The sequence below is a fragment of the Tyto alba genome, unplaced genomic scaffold, assembly GCF_018691265.1.
Source record: "Tyto alba isolate M040663 unplaced genomic scaffold, T.alba_DEE_v4.0 Super-Scaffold_32, whole genome shotgun sequence".
NCBI lineage: Eukaryota > Metazoa > Chordata > Aves > Strigiformes > Tytonidae > Tyto > Tyto alba.
In genome coordinates, this window is record NW_024881307.1 from 1,706,250 (window position 1) to 1,721,912 (window position 15,663).

Below are 15,663 nucleotides of genomic sequence, written 5' to 3' on the forward strand. Positions count from 1 at the left end.
TCACCCTGCAGAAATCTCCTTGGTGAACTTGGCACCTGAGAAGGAATGTTTGCTCCAGAAGCAAAGCAAGAGCCCAGCCCACCGAGTGCTCCTCTTCTGCTCTCGTCTGGATTTGCTAAGCAACCATCACACTAATTGCTCCCCAGGGGCTTAAGGAAGAGGTAGGAGGGCAGAAGGTGGCACTGATGGGCAGCTGCTACCTGCAAGCCCCCATCAGCATCCCGCAATCAGCCTGCCCCATGCACTGGGAGAAATTTCTGCTGGAAAAACCTTGGGACCCCATCAGCTGGGCTCTCCTGCGCCAGTTGTTTTGCTGAAAGGAGCCCAGCCTGGCTGGGAAAGGCTCTCCCTGAGCCGTATGAGACCGAATGCACCAGCTGAGCCGGCCTGTGAAGGGAAATGTCCTTGTCCTCCCTCCGTGGACATCCTGAAGTCACGGCTGGGAGAGGAGAGCACGGCTTGGTGGCATCAGCGTGTCCCCCCACTCTTCCAGGAGCCCTGAAGACCTCCCCCGGAGGAGGGGATCACCCCAAGGGAGCAGCGCAAGAGCTGGGATCCTAATTGCTGTTTATTAGCCTCCTTAATTAAAGTAGATTTGCATTTCTATGAGTGGCTTGCTGCTGGCAGAAAACAGCAGGCAGCGGGATGTAAGCAGGTGATGCAGGGCAGGGAGAGGGAGGAGGAAGGGGCTGGCAGATCTCCCCCTGCCCCAGCTCGGCTAGTTCAGATGTTCACTCTGGGTTGTCACTCCTGGTTTCGGGTCCGTCACTGGGTTTCTCAGAAAATACAGCCTGGTCATCATGCCCACTCATGCCCACGTGTGCGGAGCGATGTGCAAACACGCTGCAAACGCCACCGGGCTCCACACCGGCTGTGCAACGCGGAAGAGCTGCAACAGGAGTTGCTACAAGAGGCCAACAGGCTGTTGGGGACAACCTCAGCTGGGTCTTGAGCCCAGGTCTCTGGGATGGTCGGAGTGGGAGAGCTTGCTGTGCTCATCCTCTGTTCCATCAATTCATCCTTCATGGATTTGAGAAACGTTTCCCATTTCTTTCTTTTCCCCCTGCAGCCGATGTGTTCCTTTTGGGGTAAAGTGGGGAGAAACAGATTTGCCTGGGTATTCCTGACTGATGCTCATCCAAATCACTCATTTATGACTTTGCAGAATGCACAAAAATGGACTAAAATGCTAAATTCTTCACCCTGGTGCCTTCATACATACAGTCGCCTATCGAAATTGTCCTAGCGACACCTTCCTGCACCAAACTTTCACACTCCCCAAACTCTTTCCACTGAGATACAGCTTCATCCTCACTTCCCTATGATGTTCCAAGGTGAGATGCATGGAAAACCAGCCCAGTGAAGCGTGCTTCACTGACCAGCGACCAGACACATGGTTCTGGCAGCTCAGGAAATTGCTGCTGAAAGGGAGCCACCGTCAAAATCAGTAATAGCAGGAGCTGTGCGTGAAGGAGAAGGTCAGGACTTGTTTTGATGTAATGGTCATAGCTATATGTTAGTGGAAAAGACAAGGAAAAAAAAAGACATTTTGCTGTGGTTTTCTGCCCAAATGCTCTTCTTCAAGATGTTCTTCCAGGCGTGCTCCCAAGGTGTGCATTCTTATTTATCCATCACTGAAAGCCCATCTTTCAGAAGCGGTGGCCAGGGTCTCAGGAGGATGGAAACGGCACCTTGCTTTTGTGAAATAGTCCTTTGCAAGCATGCCCAAGGTGGCAACGCCAGCAAGCCTTGGCCTTCACTCCCCATGGCTGGTGCAAGAGCAGGACCGTGCCAACAGCCAAGGATGATGGGTGGATGGTCCTAAATGTGTGCTGGGGCTTTTTCCTCTTGGAATGGACATGGGATGGGGACCCATTTGGTCCTGTCATCCTCCAAGGATTGCACAAGGCAGGCAGGGTGAGCTTCTTGGCTATCTAAACATGTGCCAGGTGATCCTCCTGCTCGCCTGCCCTGATCACTGATGAACCCAAAGCCAACAGAGGGAAACGCAGCGATGGGATCTGTAGGCCAGGCCTAAATAATAATAATAATAATAATAAAAAAAAAAAAGAAGCCATCCTCTTTCTATTTCAACAATTGTATGTTACTTATAAATTCTGGAAGTGTTCCAAGACTGGGTGATGCTAGAGAAAAATGGCTTAATAATCATTAAAAGGATCATTTTCCCCAAGGCGAGTGGATTTTAAATGGCACAAATGCCAACGGCTTTGGGTTTTATTATTGCTTTAGGAGTTCAGAGTCGAAGGCTTATCATCATGATAATAGCGTATGACTAAAGACCATTTGTGAGATGAACATGCCCAGAAATAATAGCATGAAGTTGCAGCCTCTTCACATTTGTGGCCGGTGTTTGATTCTCCACCGGGCTTTGGCTCCTTATGAAAGCTGCCAATCTCTGGCTTGGCATTCAGCACTAAGTGTGAGACAGCCCACAGGCAGGAAAAAGGCTTTAAACAATGTTGCTATGGATATAAATGGTGGAGCTATTGGTTGCAGTTATTTTTAGCACGCCAGTGCCAATTTATTTGTGCGGTCCTGGCGGCTCGCACAAAAGAGAAGGCAGCTTGCTGACTCGGGAGCCTTGGTGGAATGAAAGGATGGCCTCCACTTCTCCAGCCTGCTTGAGTCCATCTGAACCTTTCCTCCCAAGCCCTCACAACACTGGAAATGGTTTGGCAGGAGAGTTTTGTTTAACTCCTTGCTTCCTGCAGAAGCCCTGGGCTTGCCTGGCCTTGCAAGGGACCATCCCAGGGTCCCCGTCCACGAGCGGTGGTGGAGACCCGCTGGGTGAAGCCTTCGACGGGCTGCTGCAGAGCTGCTGAGCTCCGGCAGGCTTGGTTTGCTTGTTGGGGTGAATCCCAGGCATTTTATACCCCGAATTAGCCACCCAGGGGCGTCCAGCCCTTTCTGGCAGAGCAGGGGGGGGTGGTCCCTGCTCAGCAGCCCCTGCCAAGCTCGGACGATGCATCGACAGACCGTACTGCAGGCAGTGCTGCTGTGGAGGTGATTTGGGGGGGGGGGGGGGGCTTCTCCTACCAGGGTGGGAGCTGCAACCAGGCTTGTGTGCAGTCAGGAGCTTTGAGAGGCTTTGCCTCACACAGGGGCCATAAATCCGACCGCTGCTGATTTATGACGGCACCACCAGTTCCTCGCTTCCTTCTTGCCTCTGCTGCTCCGGCCCTGCCAAACGCTGCTCGTTTGCATAATCCTCCTTCCCATTAACCAGACTCTGAATCCTATCTATCTGCTTCCTCTCTCCGGCGTGGGGACGGGCTGCCAGCCCCTCTCTGCGACCGCAGACCCGGCCGGCGAGGCTGCCGGTGGGGCAGGCAGCCAGACCCGACGGCAGCGTGGGGCACGGGGGGGGGGGGGATGCTCTCCCACCCCAGCAACGCGCCGCTGCCATTTCTGGCTGTCTCCAGAGCGGATGGGCCACGACGCGTGGGATCGCAGGCTCAGACTGGGTCAGATGGAGATCCCTCAGCTGGGGTCCCCGCGCTCTCGGTGGGATGGATCAGCCTGCCCGAAGCCCGCGTGCACGGATGAGAGTCTATGCAGCTAGCCCAGAACAGACACTTCTAAACGCCTAATTTTACCGTGACGAATCCCAGTCCATGGAGAAAGACACCTGGTAATACCAGTGACAACTGTATCACCCTCTGGATTTAAAATCACTTGAAAACAGGAGGCGTTCAACTTCCCTCTCAAACTGCAGCAGGGAAGACTTTCAGCAGAATTCCTCAGCTGGATTAGACACACCGTGCCGTGCTCCTGGAGTTGGAGAGCTGCAGGGTGGGCTGCCAGGTCCCGCTGCTTGGTGGACGTTGGACCTGGGGACGCTGCTCTGGGGCTTGCCCACCTTGGTTCTCCTCCACTGGAGGGCCAGGAGACCACCTCGACCTGGAGGTGGGGGGATTCTCCCTTGGCATAGGGTCCGACGCCCGTGACGGCGTGTCCCGACGTTGTCACCTTTTTTTTGGGGGGGGGGGGGTTGCACCACACCCCAGAGGCGGAGCCCCCCCCCCCAGCAGCACATCCCAGCTGGGATGCTGCAGGCGGCCGGCTCCCGGGAGATGCTCACAGCCAAAACTCGCAAGCATGGATTTCGTTTGCTCCCCCGTCAGCTCCGCAAGGCGAAAAGCTCAGAGGCGGCGTCAGCTGCAAAGCTCCCGAGAGAAGGTTTTCCGTGCCGCGCGCTCCAAACGACCCTGAGCCTGCGAGCGCTTTGCTCCGCGTTCAAGATGGCCACGTGCCCGGTGGATGTCGGGAAAGGAGCAGGTTCTTTGTTTGCTCTAATTTGTTGCTTTGTTTTCTGTGAGCTCGTTTAATTGTAATTAAAACCCAGCAGCCGCTGGGGAAGGAGCACGCAGGCAGCGAGGAGCTGAGCTGAAGTCAAGGGGGGGGTTGGTTTTCAGTCCCCTGCTGCACTGCCCTTGGCTTCCCTTTCTAGCATTATGGAATCATAGAATAGTTTGGGTTGGGAAGGACCCTTAAAGGTCATTTACTCCAACCCCCCTGCAATGAGCAGGGACGTCTTTAACTAGATCAGGTTGCCCAGAGCCCCGTCCAGCCTGATACTGAATGGTTCCAGGGATGGGACATCTACCCACCTGCTTTATCTGCAACTAAAATCAACGCTTGCCATCGCCCGTGCTGCTTCCCCGCTTATTTTCTTCTCTTTGTGACAGTGAGCGGGGACTGACGCCTGCCAGTTTGTCGTGCAGGTGAGAGAGAATGCAAAATTCATACTCTTTTTATACTGTTTGCAGCCTGCCTGGCTCTTTCCCTTTCCTATTTAGGCTCAAATTTGTTATCGCTACTGTGGGGTCCTGGCCAGGTCAACGTTAAACTCCCGGGCTCCGGAGTGCTTCCCAGCTCCAGAACTTGGGTGCAGGTCCGGGCCACATCCTGACACCATGCTGGGGGAGCCCCAGGCAGTTGTGGAGGAGCTGTCGAGCAGTGCTGCCTCTCAGAGGGATCCTCATGTGGGCTCTGAGAGAGTGATTAGGCTGCTGGTCTCGGATCCAGGCTCAATTCCCAGCTCTCTGGCCGTGCAACGGAGACAACAGTGCTCTCCGACCTTGCGAGGCTTTTGCAAGATAAATCTATTAAAGATTTAAAGATACCCGCTCCCAACTACTCAATAAACCCCTGTTGGTAATAAGGAACCAAGCCAATCTTAGATTATGTTGTGTTTGTTTTTTTTTTTTTTTTCCTTTAACCCATGCATCTCCAGGCAAATGAAGGCAAAATCCAATTTACTCATATTGCCTGCAGGGCAGGACCATCCCTGATCCAACCGTGGGTGGGATTTGCTCTGAAAGCAAATATCCAAGGAGATAATTCAGCAATGCAAGGCTGTCAGAGCAACTGGAACAAAGCAAACGAGATGGCAGGATGGAACAGCAATAGGAAAGCAAGAGGTACCGTTGACAGTGAGCGTCACCTCCCGTTCCCCCGCTCCGACCCGCGGGACCACAGCTCGGCACACGTATTTCCCAGCATCTTCCTGGCGGACAGACTTCAGGGTCAGCTTGTTCTCATTGCTCAAGACCTGGAAGAGAGGAGGGGGTTGCTTTCAGGGGGGGGCGATGAGGAGTAGAACAGGAGATGCAAGATAGAAGCTCCAGGGCAGCCCAGAGAAAATGAAGCAGATGAGCCCGATGTCTTATGGGGCATGGAAATATATCACTTATTGCTGTTGACCAAAGAATAAAGAAACGACTCCATTTTGAGAGGGGACTATAAGTCCTGTTTCTATTAATCTGCATTTTTACAAACACCAGTTTTGCAAGAAGTTCAAGATACAGGAGAAAAATTTTGGTGGCTGCAGTGGCACAACTGCCCTGTAATCCGGAGCAGGAAAAGCATTGAGAACCACATTCTACGCTTGCATTTCTACTTTTGTGGGTGCAGGGGAGGCTGCCAGGATTGACTCTGGGATTTCAAACCCACAAGTGGTGGGAGACCGACCTGGAGAGCTGGCAGCCCCCCGGGAACTGGGACTGGACAGCCGGGGAAATCTCAGCTGCTTTTGGCAAGCCCTCCCTATAGATCAGCGTGGCCATCAACCATGCTGCCCTCCTGCCCCGGCAGTGCAATTAGCAGCTTTATTAAACTTTGGAAATTGCTGAAGCAGAGGGATCTGGCTGAGGCTGTCAGCAGAATCCTGGCACTAGCGGTATTTAAAAAAAAAACCATGGAAGGGCTAAAACAAAGAGCGGCTTTCGGAGCAATGTGTTGCTGTGCTGGAAACGTGTGCCTGGGGGGTACTTTCTCATGGTTGCCTTTGCTTCTCTCCCCCAGGACTCTGCAGACTGGGGCCAGCCCATCACCTCTCCTCCTTCCAGCTCCTGCCTGCTCAGTTGCTGCTCCCACAGCTGCTGCCTCCGGGAATCAGTGCTCATGCAAAGCCCTGAGCGGCAGCTGGACATGGATCTGGGTGTCCCTGACGCAAAAAGATGGGAGTCTCACCCCTAACGTGGCATGAGGCAGAGGCACAGAGTTTCAGATCCCTTTTAAACCCGCTGTTTTAGCATTGATTACAAGGATATACACTCAAATGTCTGTGCTTACTTGGCCTCACCCTCTCTTCAGTCTCGGATTTGTTTCCTTCTGGGAAAGTAGGAGGAAAGAAGGCAATCTTGTGGGATCCTGACCTGGCTCTGAAAGCGGAGGGGCTGGGAAAAAAGCAGCCCTCTTCTCATCCCACTGTGACGGTCGGGCGCTGATGGGCTTTACAAAGCAGCATCCCCTGCCAGCATCCCTCCGGGAAGATGGAGGCAGCTCTGCTGACCAGTGCAAGCATCTCTGCCGGATTAAACCCGCCAGCGAGTCCGTCCTGAGCCCTGAGATGCTCCAAGCTCCAGAGTGAGCCAAATAAAAAGGGAGAGGGCTGCTCTGCCTGCGTGCTGCCTGGGCGCTGCCGGTTAGCGAAGGCAAGCCCTGATGTGTGGCTGGGGCTGGAGCGTGAGGGTCAGGACGCCCTCGTCCTCGCTGCACATGGCTCCTTTCAGCCGCCCTGCACCACTCCAGAGGCTTTGAGAAAATGAAATAGCAGCCGACGGTGTGAGAGAGTTGCCTATAATGATAGTAACCCAGAGAAACAACAACCGCAGCTGCGGGATGGGAAACCACCCAGGGATTATTGACCCACTGGGATTCCTTAGCTGATGCGAGCCATCAGCTCTCCCAAGTCTGTAATTACTTCCCAGGAGATGGCCTTCGCCGGGTCATTATGGTTTGGAAAAAATACCCCAGCAGTTAATGCCTCCATGTCTGCTCCTCTCCTCAGTCTGTGCCTGGGGAGCAGAGGTGAGGGCAGCGACTCAGCCCGTTCACCTCCCTCCTGTGTGAGTCCAGCTCTGATAACACCTCGTCTTGAGCTGCATAAATCAGCGTTGCCTCATCGGCTTCGGGACACGTCTGCCCAGATGAAGCTGAAAGACGCTTTTCAAACCAAAACCTGCGTGTGCCTTCTGGACGAGTTTCACGTCTCAGCCCTCCTTTAGCTTCTTAATGTGGCTTTGCTCAGCCCCCCCGCCTGTAAAGAGGGGATCAGAGAATCTCGCGCCTCCCTGGGCTGACTGAGCCATGATTAATATTTGCAAAGCTCCTTACGCTTTTCAGGACAAGAGATGTGGAGAAGTCTGCTGGGCCAGATCCCGACTCCCCCAACTTGAGCATGCTCCAGCCCACAGTGGAGGAGCCTTGTAGGTCCAGCAGTGGTCCAGCCAGGAGCTCCCAGCCCTCAAGCATGGGATTCGCTCCCTGGGGAGCATCACGCAGCACCTCACGCCCCGAGGGTGCCATTCCCCACCGTCCCGGCAGCAATTCTTACCACGCCTGAGCCCCGCTTCATCCAGACGATGGTGAGAGATGGGTTCCCGGTCCAGGCACAGTTGAAGACCGCATCTGAGCCCAGGTCAACAAGGAGGGACTGCGGTTCTGTCGCCATCCTGGGCCCAACTGCACAGAGGAGACTGGAGTTACTCCCAGCGATGGGCTGTGTCAACCAGAAACCCTCAAACCAAAGAGATCACTGTGTCAGAGGAAGCAGCGGTAGGTCCCGGTGGACCTGTGGGTCACAGCCACGTAAGACCCCCAAATAAAGAAAAGCCTGAGACAGGTGCCTGCTGCAAGCCCAGGATGACCAGCTCCCCAAGGACCACCATCATAAGCACTCAGCAGGCAGGAGGAAATCATGGGTCCCACCATCAGAGCACTTACGAAGTCTGAGCCGCAAGAGAACCCAGCAAGTCCTGGTCACCCTGGGCACGTCAGACCTAGCTGCCCGTTCATTTTTGGCAGCTCTGCTGGCCCTGCTCAGCCCTGGCTAGTCAGGGCCGAGCTGTACAGATGACTTACAGTAGACGTCCACGGTCCTGCTGATGTTTGTGCTGCCCAGTGCATTGGTGACCTCGCAGGAGACGGGCTCGAAGAAGAAGGTGTGGTCCACGATGGTTTCGTAGAAGTCACCAGATGCTTCTTTTATAACCTGGCCTTTTTTTGCCCACCTGTTGAAGAAGAAAGAGCATGGCTGCGGTGCTGTTCTGTGTCGCTTTCCATTTACACACGTGCGATGGTGGAGACTCGCTTGCCCCACACACAGGTCATAGCGTTGGGGGGCAGCAGGTCGCAGGGTGTCTGCTGCTGCCCTTGACTTTAGGAGGGACATGCACTTGGCTTCAGCACCGCCTGCATCATCAGCCCCCAGGGTCTAGGGGTTATAACTGCAGGGTTTGGAGGTGACGCCACAGCAATGTGTATGTGTATCTCTGCTGAAACCTTTCCAAAATAAACCAAAATTGTTATTTCCCTGTGAAAGCCTGATTCACTGGAAACACACCTAATTCCTTAGGATCGTGGGGCACGGGTAGAAGACCTCAATGATAGGAGGGATGGGACATGGAGAGTCTCCACGGTCCCTTTCCGAACACTTGCCAACCAACACCGCAGGTCCTTCCACATCAAAACCACTAAAACCCTTTTAATCTTCCCTCCAGTTTCACCCTTTTCTTCTTTTTTTTTTTTTTTTTTTCCAATCAAAGAGAACTTTATCCCTTTAAGGCAGCTGAAATAACATTACCCTGAAAAGCCAAGCTGGCATTTGCAACACTGCAACTTGCAAATTGTCTTGAAGAACAAGCTGTCAACTCAGCACTTGAATTAAGCCGCTGTTTGCCAAACAATGAGCAAATGTGACCTAATGGGGCACCATCTGGCAACCTGCCACTCTGGAACGGGTGAGAAAGACAGGAGATGCTGTCAGGCAGCGTGAAACTCCAGCCGCTCTTTGGGGGAAGGGAAAAGAAAGCGCAGGCAGCAGCCCCGGGGGGGGGGAAAAAAAAAAAAAAAAATTCCTCCCCAAACAACTGAAACAACTGACAGGTAAATTAGAGGGAAGAGGATTTCCCTGAGAAATCTCCGCCCCTGTTGTCTTGCGGCTGCCCTCCTCTGGTTGTGCTGGATGAGTTGGGATGTTTGGACGTGATGGGGTGGGTTGGGGAAAGATGAAGGTGCTGGGAGCTGGATGTGCCCCACCAGGCTCCAGAGGGACGGGCCATGGATGCTGCTTCAAGGAGAAGAGTATCTGCTCATGGTCCCCCCGTGGGTCTCCTGCTCCTGCCTTTACTGCTCTCAGCAACCCCTTTCTGCTCTGCTCTGGGGTCAGGCATGGCTCCCCTCGTTTTTGCATTGCCCCGTAGACAGCCAAATACAACGGGAGCTGCAGAGGGCTCATCCAGCCCAAGAAGGGCTGTAGACACGATGGGGCTTCCCCAGGAGCCTCTGTGGGGCTGGAGCGAGGGTGAAACGTTGGTCCACGGCAGGCTGCAAAACGCTTTGACAGGGCTGCTGGAGCAAATTCCCCCGGCGCCTGCGAACGTGGACCTAATTGAATCAGGACAGCTGACCTGCAAGGCTTCACCCGCCATCTGATGACACGAGCGTTTTGAAAGAGATGTATTAGAGGTACAGATGTGAGCTGATTTGTATGCACTTATCTGCTCTCTCATTTCATTTATCTTTGCACCTCTAACAGATGCTGACTAGCCACTTCAGCTTCCCTACCCTCCCTTCCTCCCTGGACTCCCCCTTCAATAATTAATCAGGAGATGCTGCTTTTATTTCTAGGGCTGCGCTTCGTGTGTTAATGAGGGAGTCTCCTCGTATGGAAAAACCAGCACAAGCGACACCTTCCAGGTGCTGCTCCAAAGGTTTGAATGGTCAGTGATGCCTTTCTCCTTCCAGAGGGAGCTGCAACCCAAGCCAAGGGGCTCATGAGAGGTCAGCCAGCGAGGCCGATCTCAGCATCACGCTCCCCTGCCTCCCGATGGGATCTGCCTTGCCCTTCTGCCTCCCTGTCACAGGAAAAACGCTGCCCATCGTGGAGAGCATCTGCCGGCGCCGCGGCAGCAGCTTGGCCCTCGGGGATGCTCCTCCTCCCCTGGTTGTGGCAGGAGAGAGCTGGGGGGGGGGATCTGCCCGAGCCCTGATGTCTCCTCCCTGAAACTCTGCACAGGCTGTGGGGTGGAGAAAGGGACGCGTCCTCATTGCCTCCTCTTTGGTTTGCTGGTCAAAAGGGCCTGAAGCCACACCTCAGTACCTTTTGCTGAAAGAACACAAACAAGGAAGGAAGGACGGTAAAAAGCTAGAAGCACAGGGAATCTTCAACTGGTGAATGTGGAAATGCCCTGTGCTTCTTGTCAGGAGTATTTCTGCTCCTTTTACAACTTTGTCCCCATAGAGGCTCCCAGCCATGAGCAGATTTCCAGCCCCTGACAGGTCTTGTTCTGCTACTGAGGTGCTCAAGGGAGGCACCAGGTACACGGAGCCATTTCCCTGGAGCAGTCAATGAGACGGGGTGAGCGCGGCACCGAACCCGCGGGGGAATCCAGAGCTTCTCTTGTGCCTGGCACTTTCGTGGTTATTTTGCACGAAACCACCTTCCCTGCTCTGCAGAGGACAAGAAGGAGGTTTCAAGATGAGGATAAAAGTGACTTATGAGCTCTGTGGGCCATGTCCTTGCAGCCTGCCTGCAGCTCCTCCTCCCAGCTCAGACACGGAGGGTGCTGGTGCTTCAAAACCAGATGAAGTGTCCGGAGCTGGGTTCGAGCTGGGCAGACTTCAGGTCAGAACCTCCTGGATGTTGCAAAAGAAAGGAAAACGGAGGGCAAGGTTTCCAAGAGTTGTTTGACTTTGCGGTGGCTTGGGAAAACCCGCACCAACAACCGTGGCACGGTGCTTTCTGTATTTGTTCAAAACCGATCGCTTCTGCAAAACTGGATTTCCCGAGCGCGGAGATGTGTCACAAACAGCAATTTTTCGTGCTTCAGCAGAGATCAAGGTTCTTGCTCCAGTTTTCCAAGGCTTAACACTGCTAAATCAATGTGGCTGAACAAGCAGTATAGATCTTTTATAATGTCAAATTGGTTTTTAATAACAACAGCTGATAACCTTCTTGTAAAGCTTCCCATGATGTGCTCACGGACAGCCAGAAGGCAAGTTACTCATGTCTTTAACAGGACCATAACACGCCTTACTCACCTCTTAACCTTTCAGTATTTATTTATAAACAGAATCTGAATAAAACAGAGCTGAGAAGATGCAGAGGGTGCTCCAACAGCCTCATCCACCACCTCCACCGCTTTGGCTCTCCGTGATTTCTTCCCAATGTCTCACCAGCCTTATTACATCGAGCCTGGATCCCAGCCAGCACTCCTTGTCCTACCACCCTTCAGAGCAGGGGCTTCTTTCATTTATATTGTTACCTTGAAGCTGTTTATAGATTGCAAACGTGTCGCCCGGGGTCTTTTCCAGACTATATAAATTTACCTCCTTTAGTCTCTCCTCGTATGACTTAGCTGCTAACTCACCTGTCATTTTTTTTTGCTGCTGGTTTTCTTCCTAAGCCAAATCATACTGCAGGGGCTGCAGGGACAGGTCTGGGCAGGGGGAACACAGAGTTGTTCACCATTTCTCCCCACTATCCATGTCGTATGGCCAACGCAGACCTGGTGTCCTATCTGCTGCTGTCCCTCGTACCCTCGGGTTTTCCACATTTTCTTGTCTTCCTTTCTCTTTACCAAGCACCATCTCAGCCTGTTGCCCCAGATGGTCATTTCTTCCTCTCTGGGCTGAGTTTCATTTTGTTATTTCCTTCCCCGTATTTCTAACCTGCATTTATTTTTCTCTGGCCTCTCCGCAGGGAGTGCCCAGTGCCTCCCAATTCAGTATCTTCTGGAAATTGAATTGGCCTGGGTGATGGAGGAAAACAAATTTCAACCAGGAAACAGATATTTCGATCCAAGCTTCAAAAGGGTTATTACAGACAGCAATGAAAAAACAGTGATTAAAGAATAATAACACCCCCCCACACACTCCCTCCGGTACTGGGTCCTTTTAACACTTAAAGATAGGAGGGAGAGGGGAGCATTTCTAAGGAGACGTTCTCCAGGGAAATAGCATTCTTCTGACTCCATCGATTGCTTCCCTGCTAAGAGTGCACACAAGCAAATAAGAAAGGACAGTTTGGGATATGTTAGCTCACAAGCAATGCCATGGCTTTGTTTCAGTTTTCATATGTCAGTGTTTCTTCAGTGACCTGCTCTGGTTTCCAAAGGAAACCTGTCGAAAGCCGGGATGAAGAGCCCGTGCTTGCTCCCAGGGCCTCAGTGGAAGATGCTCAGCCGAGTCTTCTGCACAGGGGGTAAAAACCCAGCAGCTCCATCACTTCCCCCCAAAGACACCGTTCCAGGCTCGTGGAGCCCACGAAGAGCTGGCCGTGTTTGCAACGGGAGCGTGACATGCCCTAGAGAGCGTCGGTACGCAGAAGAGCATCGCTAGCAAGCACTTCATCTGCCTGAGTGCTGCCCAAGCTCCCTGTAACAAAGAAATTCCTCTGTCTGTGATACCAGGATTTGTAATTCTTCCACAAACAGCGTGTGTGAACAAGCTATTGACTCCAGAGCCCTGGGAAGGCTGTAGGACTCGCACACACTCTTCTTTACAAAGCTCCTCATCAGGCCACGGCCCTCTCCAGCATCTCAGGAACAACTGGAGGGCATCACTGGTACCCACCCCACAGCACAGGGGTGCTGGGGCTCTCTGAAATCTCTAACATCCCACCAAGCACTGCTTAAATTCCCATTGCAGGCTGCGTGGATCCTGGCTAAGGAGGTTTTTTGCAGTTACCAGCAGCACGCGTGCTCCTTGAACCTCCCGGCAGATCGGCTGCTCTGATGGTGTGCAACCCTGGGAAGTGGAGTGTATCGTTATTTTTAATTAACAATGTAAAATAAAGCAGTCGCTTGTCATATAAATTGTGTTTACCAAGAATGACTTAAAAATAGATAAATATTTTCTTGGACGCATTTTAATTGCTTAATAAAAGTATCAAGAACACCCACAAATACCTTAAATAAATGCATGGCTCAGGGAATGAATTAATTAACATTTCATTCCTGGGAATGGCCATTAATTGCTACAAATTGCTCGGAGAATGGGTTTTCTGCTTTATTGCCAGCAGTACCTTCGATTCCTAGCGCTGCGATGTGGCACTCCGCTCTCATCCTCCGACGAGAGCCGTCCCCGTGCAGGATGCTGTGAGCACACCCCCCCCCCCCCGCATCCCTCCGCTGCCCCGTGAGCCCCCACGGGGAGGAGCTGGTGGAGAAGGACAGCGTTTCATGGGCTGGCATCCCCCCCGGGGGTCCGAGACAGACCAGGACAAGGGGTGGCTGGTGCCGGGCAGCTCCGTGTTTGCAGAACATCTCCTGTGAGTGACAGTCCCGTGAGAAATGACTGAGCAAGTAACACAGCCCCAGCAGCGTCCCCCTGCACGGCTCTGGCGCGACGCACCGCGCAAATTAATTATGTCTTCATTAAGATTAAATTTCTGTAATGGTGATCTATGGGGTTATTCCTCTTCTCCTGCCTGTTCCCTCCCTAATGAAGACGTGTGGGCCCTGTGCAGTTCCTCAGCCGCACGTCCGCCGTCCTCCCTCCGTGCCGATGCAGCAGGTTCATTTATCAGCCAGCACAGGCGATAGGTAATCTCTCCGCCATCTAAATTACAAGGCTGGGCCTTCCAGCTTGGGATTTAATCAAGTTCAGGAGGGCAGAGCCCTGAGGAAAGCACTGAGCAGCCTTGCTGATGGCTGGCCGGTCCTCGAGCACGCAGGCCGGGGGAGCAAAGACGGCGGTACCCATCACACCCAAGGAAAGGCTTCCAAGCCTTCAGCTCCCATCCTGGCAAACCTCCCTCCGTGCACGGCTGCTGCAGCGACAGCCTCTTCCCAAACCTCTCTGTCCCCACCGCAAAGGGAACCCCAGGTCCTAACGGTGCAGATGCTGCACCACAGAGTGGAGGCACCAGCTTTGCTAATCTCACTCTTGCCTATTTTTTTTTTTTTTTTTTTTTCTCATGTGGATTTTCTTCAGAATCAAGCAGCGGGAAAGACTGCAACCTTTTCCTGAATTTCCAGAGTTCAGACTTGAATCCCAGACAAGGACATGTTTGGTGTCTGATTGCACTTGCTCAGGTACACCAGCTACCGCTACTGGGTTTTGATTGTTTTTAAACACTCTGGAGTTTTGATGATAATAATAACACCTCGCTGTGCAGAAGAAACCTCTGGCTTGATTTCCTATCTAATCTCAGCTTCGGCATTCCCCCTCCCACCAAGCCATGAGGCTGGCGATGAGCCTGATTGTTCATCAAACCGCAGTCCTGAAGGGAGGTGCCTGTCTTCGGTGCATGGGTTTTGCATCTCCTCCTTGCCATCCCACGGGAGGGAAAAAACAGTGAGGGGCTACTTAAAGTTGCCCAAATCACACCTGAGTATATGCAACGGGAGTCCAACTCTCTGGAGAACATCGGGGTACCGGGTAGAGATGGGTGGGAACACCCCAGGGCCAGGTCTGTGCAGCCCTTGGCGCAGGAGCCTGGAAAAACCAGGGTGAGATTTCTCTCTCCCAGTCGGCAAAATTAAAGCCACGTCACTGTCACAGCCTGTCCAAGCCACAACAGAGAAAACCATCAAAATACCTTTTTGCTTAGCACACTGATCGGAACAAACTGGTGGCAGAAGTGGGGGGGGGGGGGGGAAAGTAGTAAACAAAGCTGTTAACTTGGCCGGTGACTTGACTGATCAACCGTTGTGAATAGTTAATGAGCCGTGTGGGATAATCAGCAGCAGCACTGGCCACGACTGGAGTTTGCAGCTGGTGCTGTGCAGACCTCTGTGCGTGCCCAAGGTGGCCACGGGCCCCGTGGGTGGCTTGGCTGGGGGGGGCTGGCGAGGTGTAACACCTGCCTCCCCCCGTGCTGGACCATGTGCCTGCGCCGCTGCCGGTCACGGCGCAGACCGCAGAGGATGACGGACGCCGTTTTTTGGTTTTTTTTTGCAGCAGGGAGGTGTTGGCTGAAGCGCAGCCCGCTGTGCCCCCCTGGCTTCCTTCCCTGCACAGGGGGGCTGGTTACGGATGCTCATTCCCCCCCCCGGAAGGAAACCGGAGAGGCGCTGATGGAAAAGCTCTTAACTACTTCGAAGGAAAAGCATAAAACTTCACGGGCAGGGAAAGGAAGTTTAAAACTTCCTTTTGCAAATTGAGCTGTTTTCTTGACAGATCAAAACAAAA

At 53.1% G+C, this 15,663-nt stretch overlaps 1 protein-coding gene across 4 annotated transcripts in view; it reads right to left on the reverse strand.

Moving 5' to 3' along the window:
- Positions 1–15,663, reverse strand: part of KIRREL3 (kirre like nephrin family adhesion molecule 3) — a 334,179-nt gene that overhangs the window by 16,782 nt on the left and 301,734 nt on the right. For all 4 annotated transcript variants that reach the window (XM_042800434.1, XM_042800433.1, XM_042800432.1 and 1 more), the window contains 3 exons: positions 8,389–8,537; positions 7,862–7,989; positions 5,449–5,575 (listed from right to left, as the gene is read on the reverse strand). In XM_042800434.1, the coding sequence (XP_042656368.1) occupies positions 5,449–5,575; positions 7,862–7,989; positions 8,389–8,537 (404 nt within the window). The remainder of the gene's footprint in view (positions 1–5,448; positions 5,576–7,861; positions 7,990–8,388; positions 8,538–15,663) is intronic.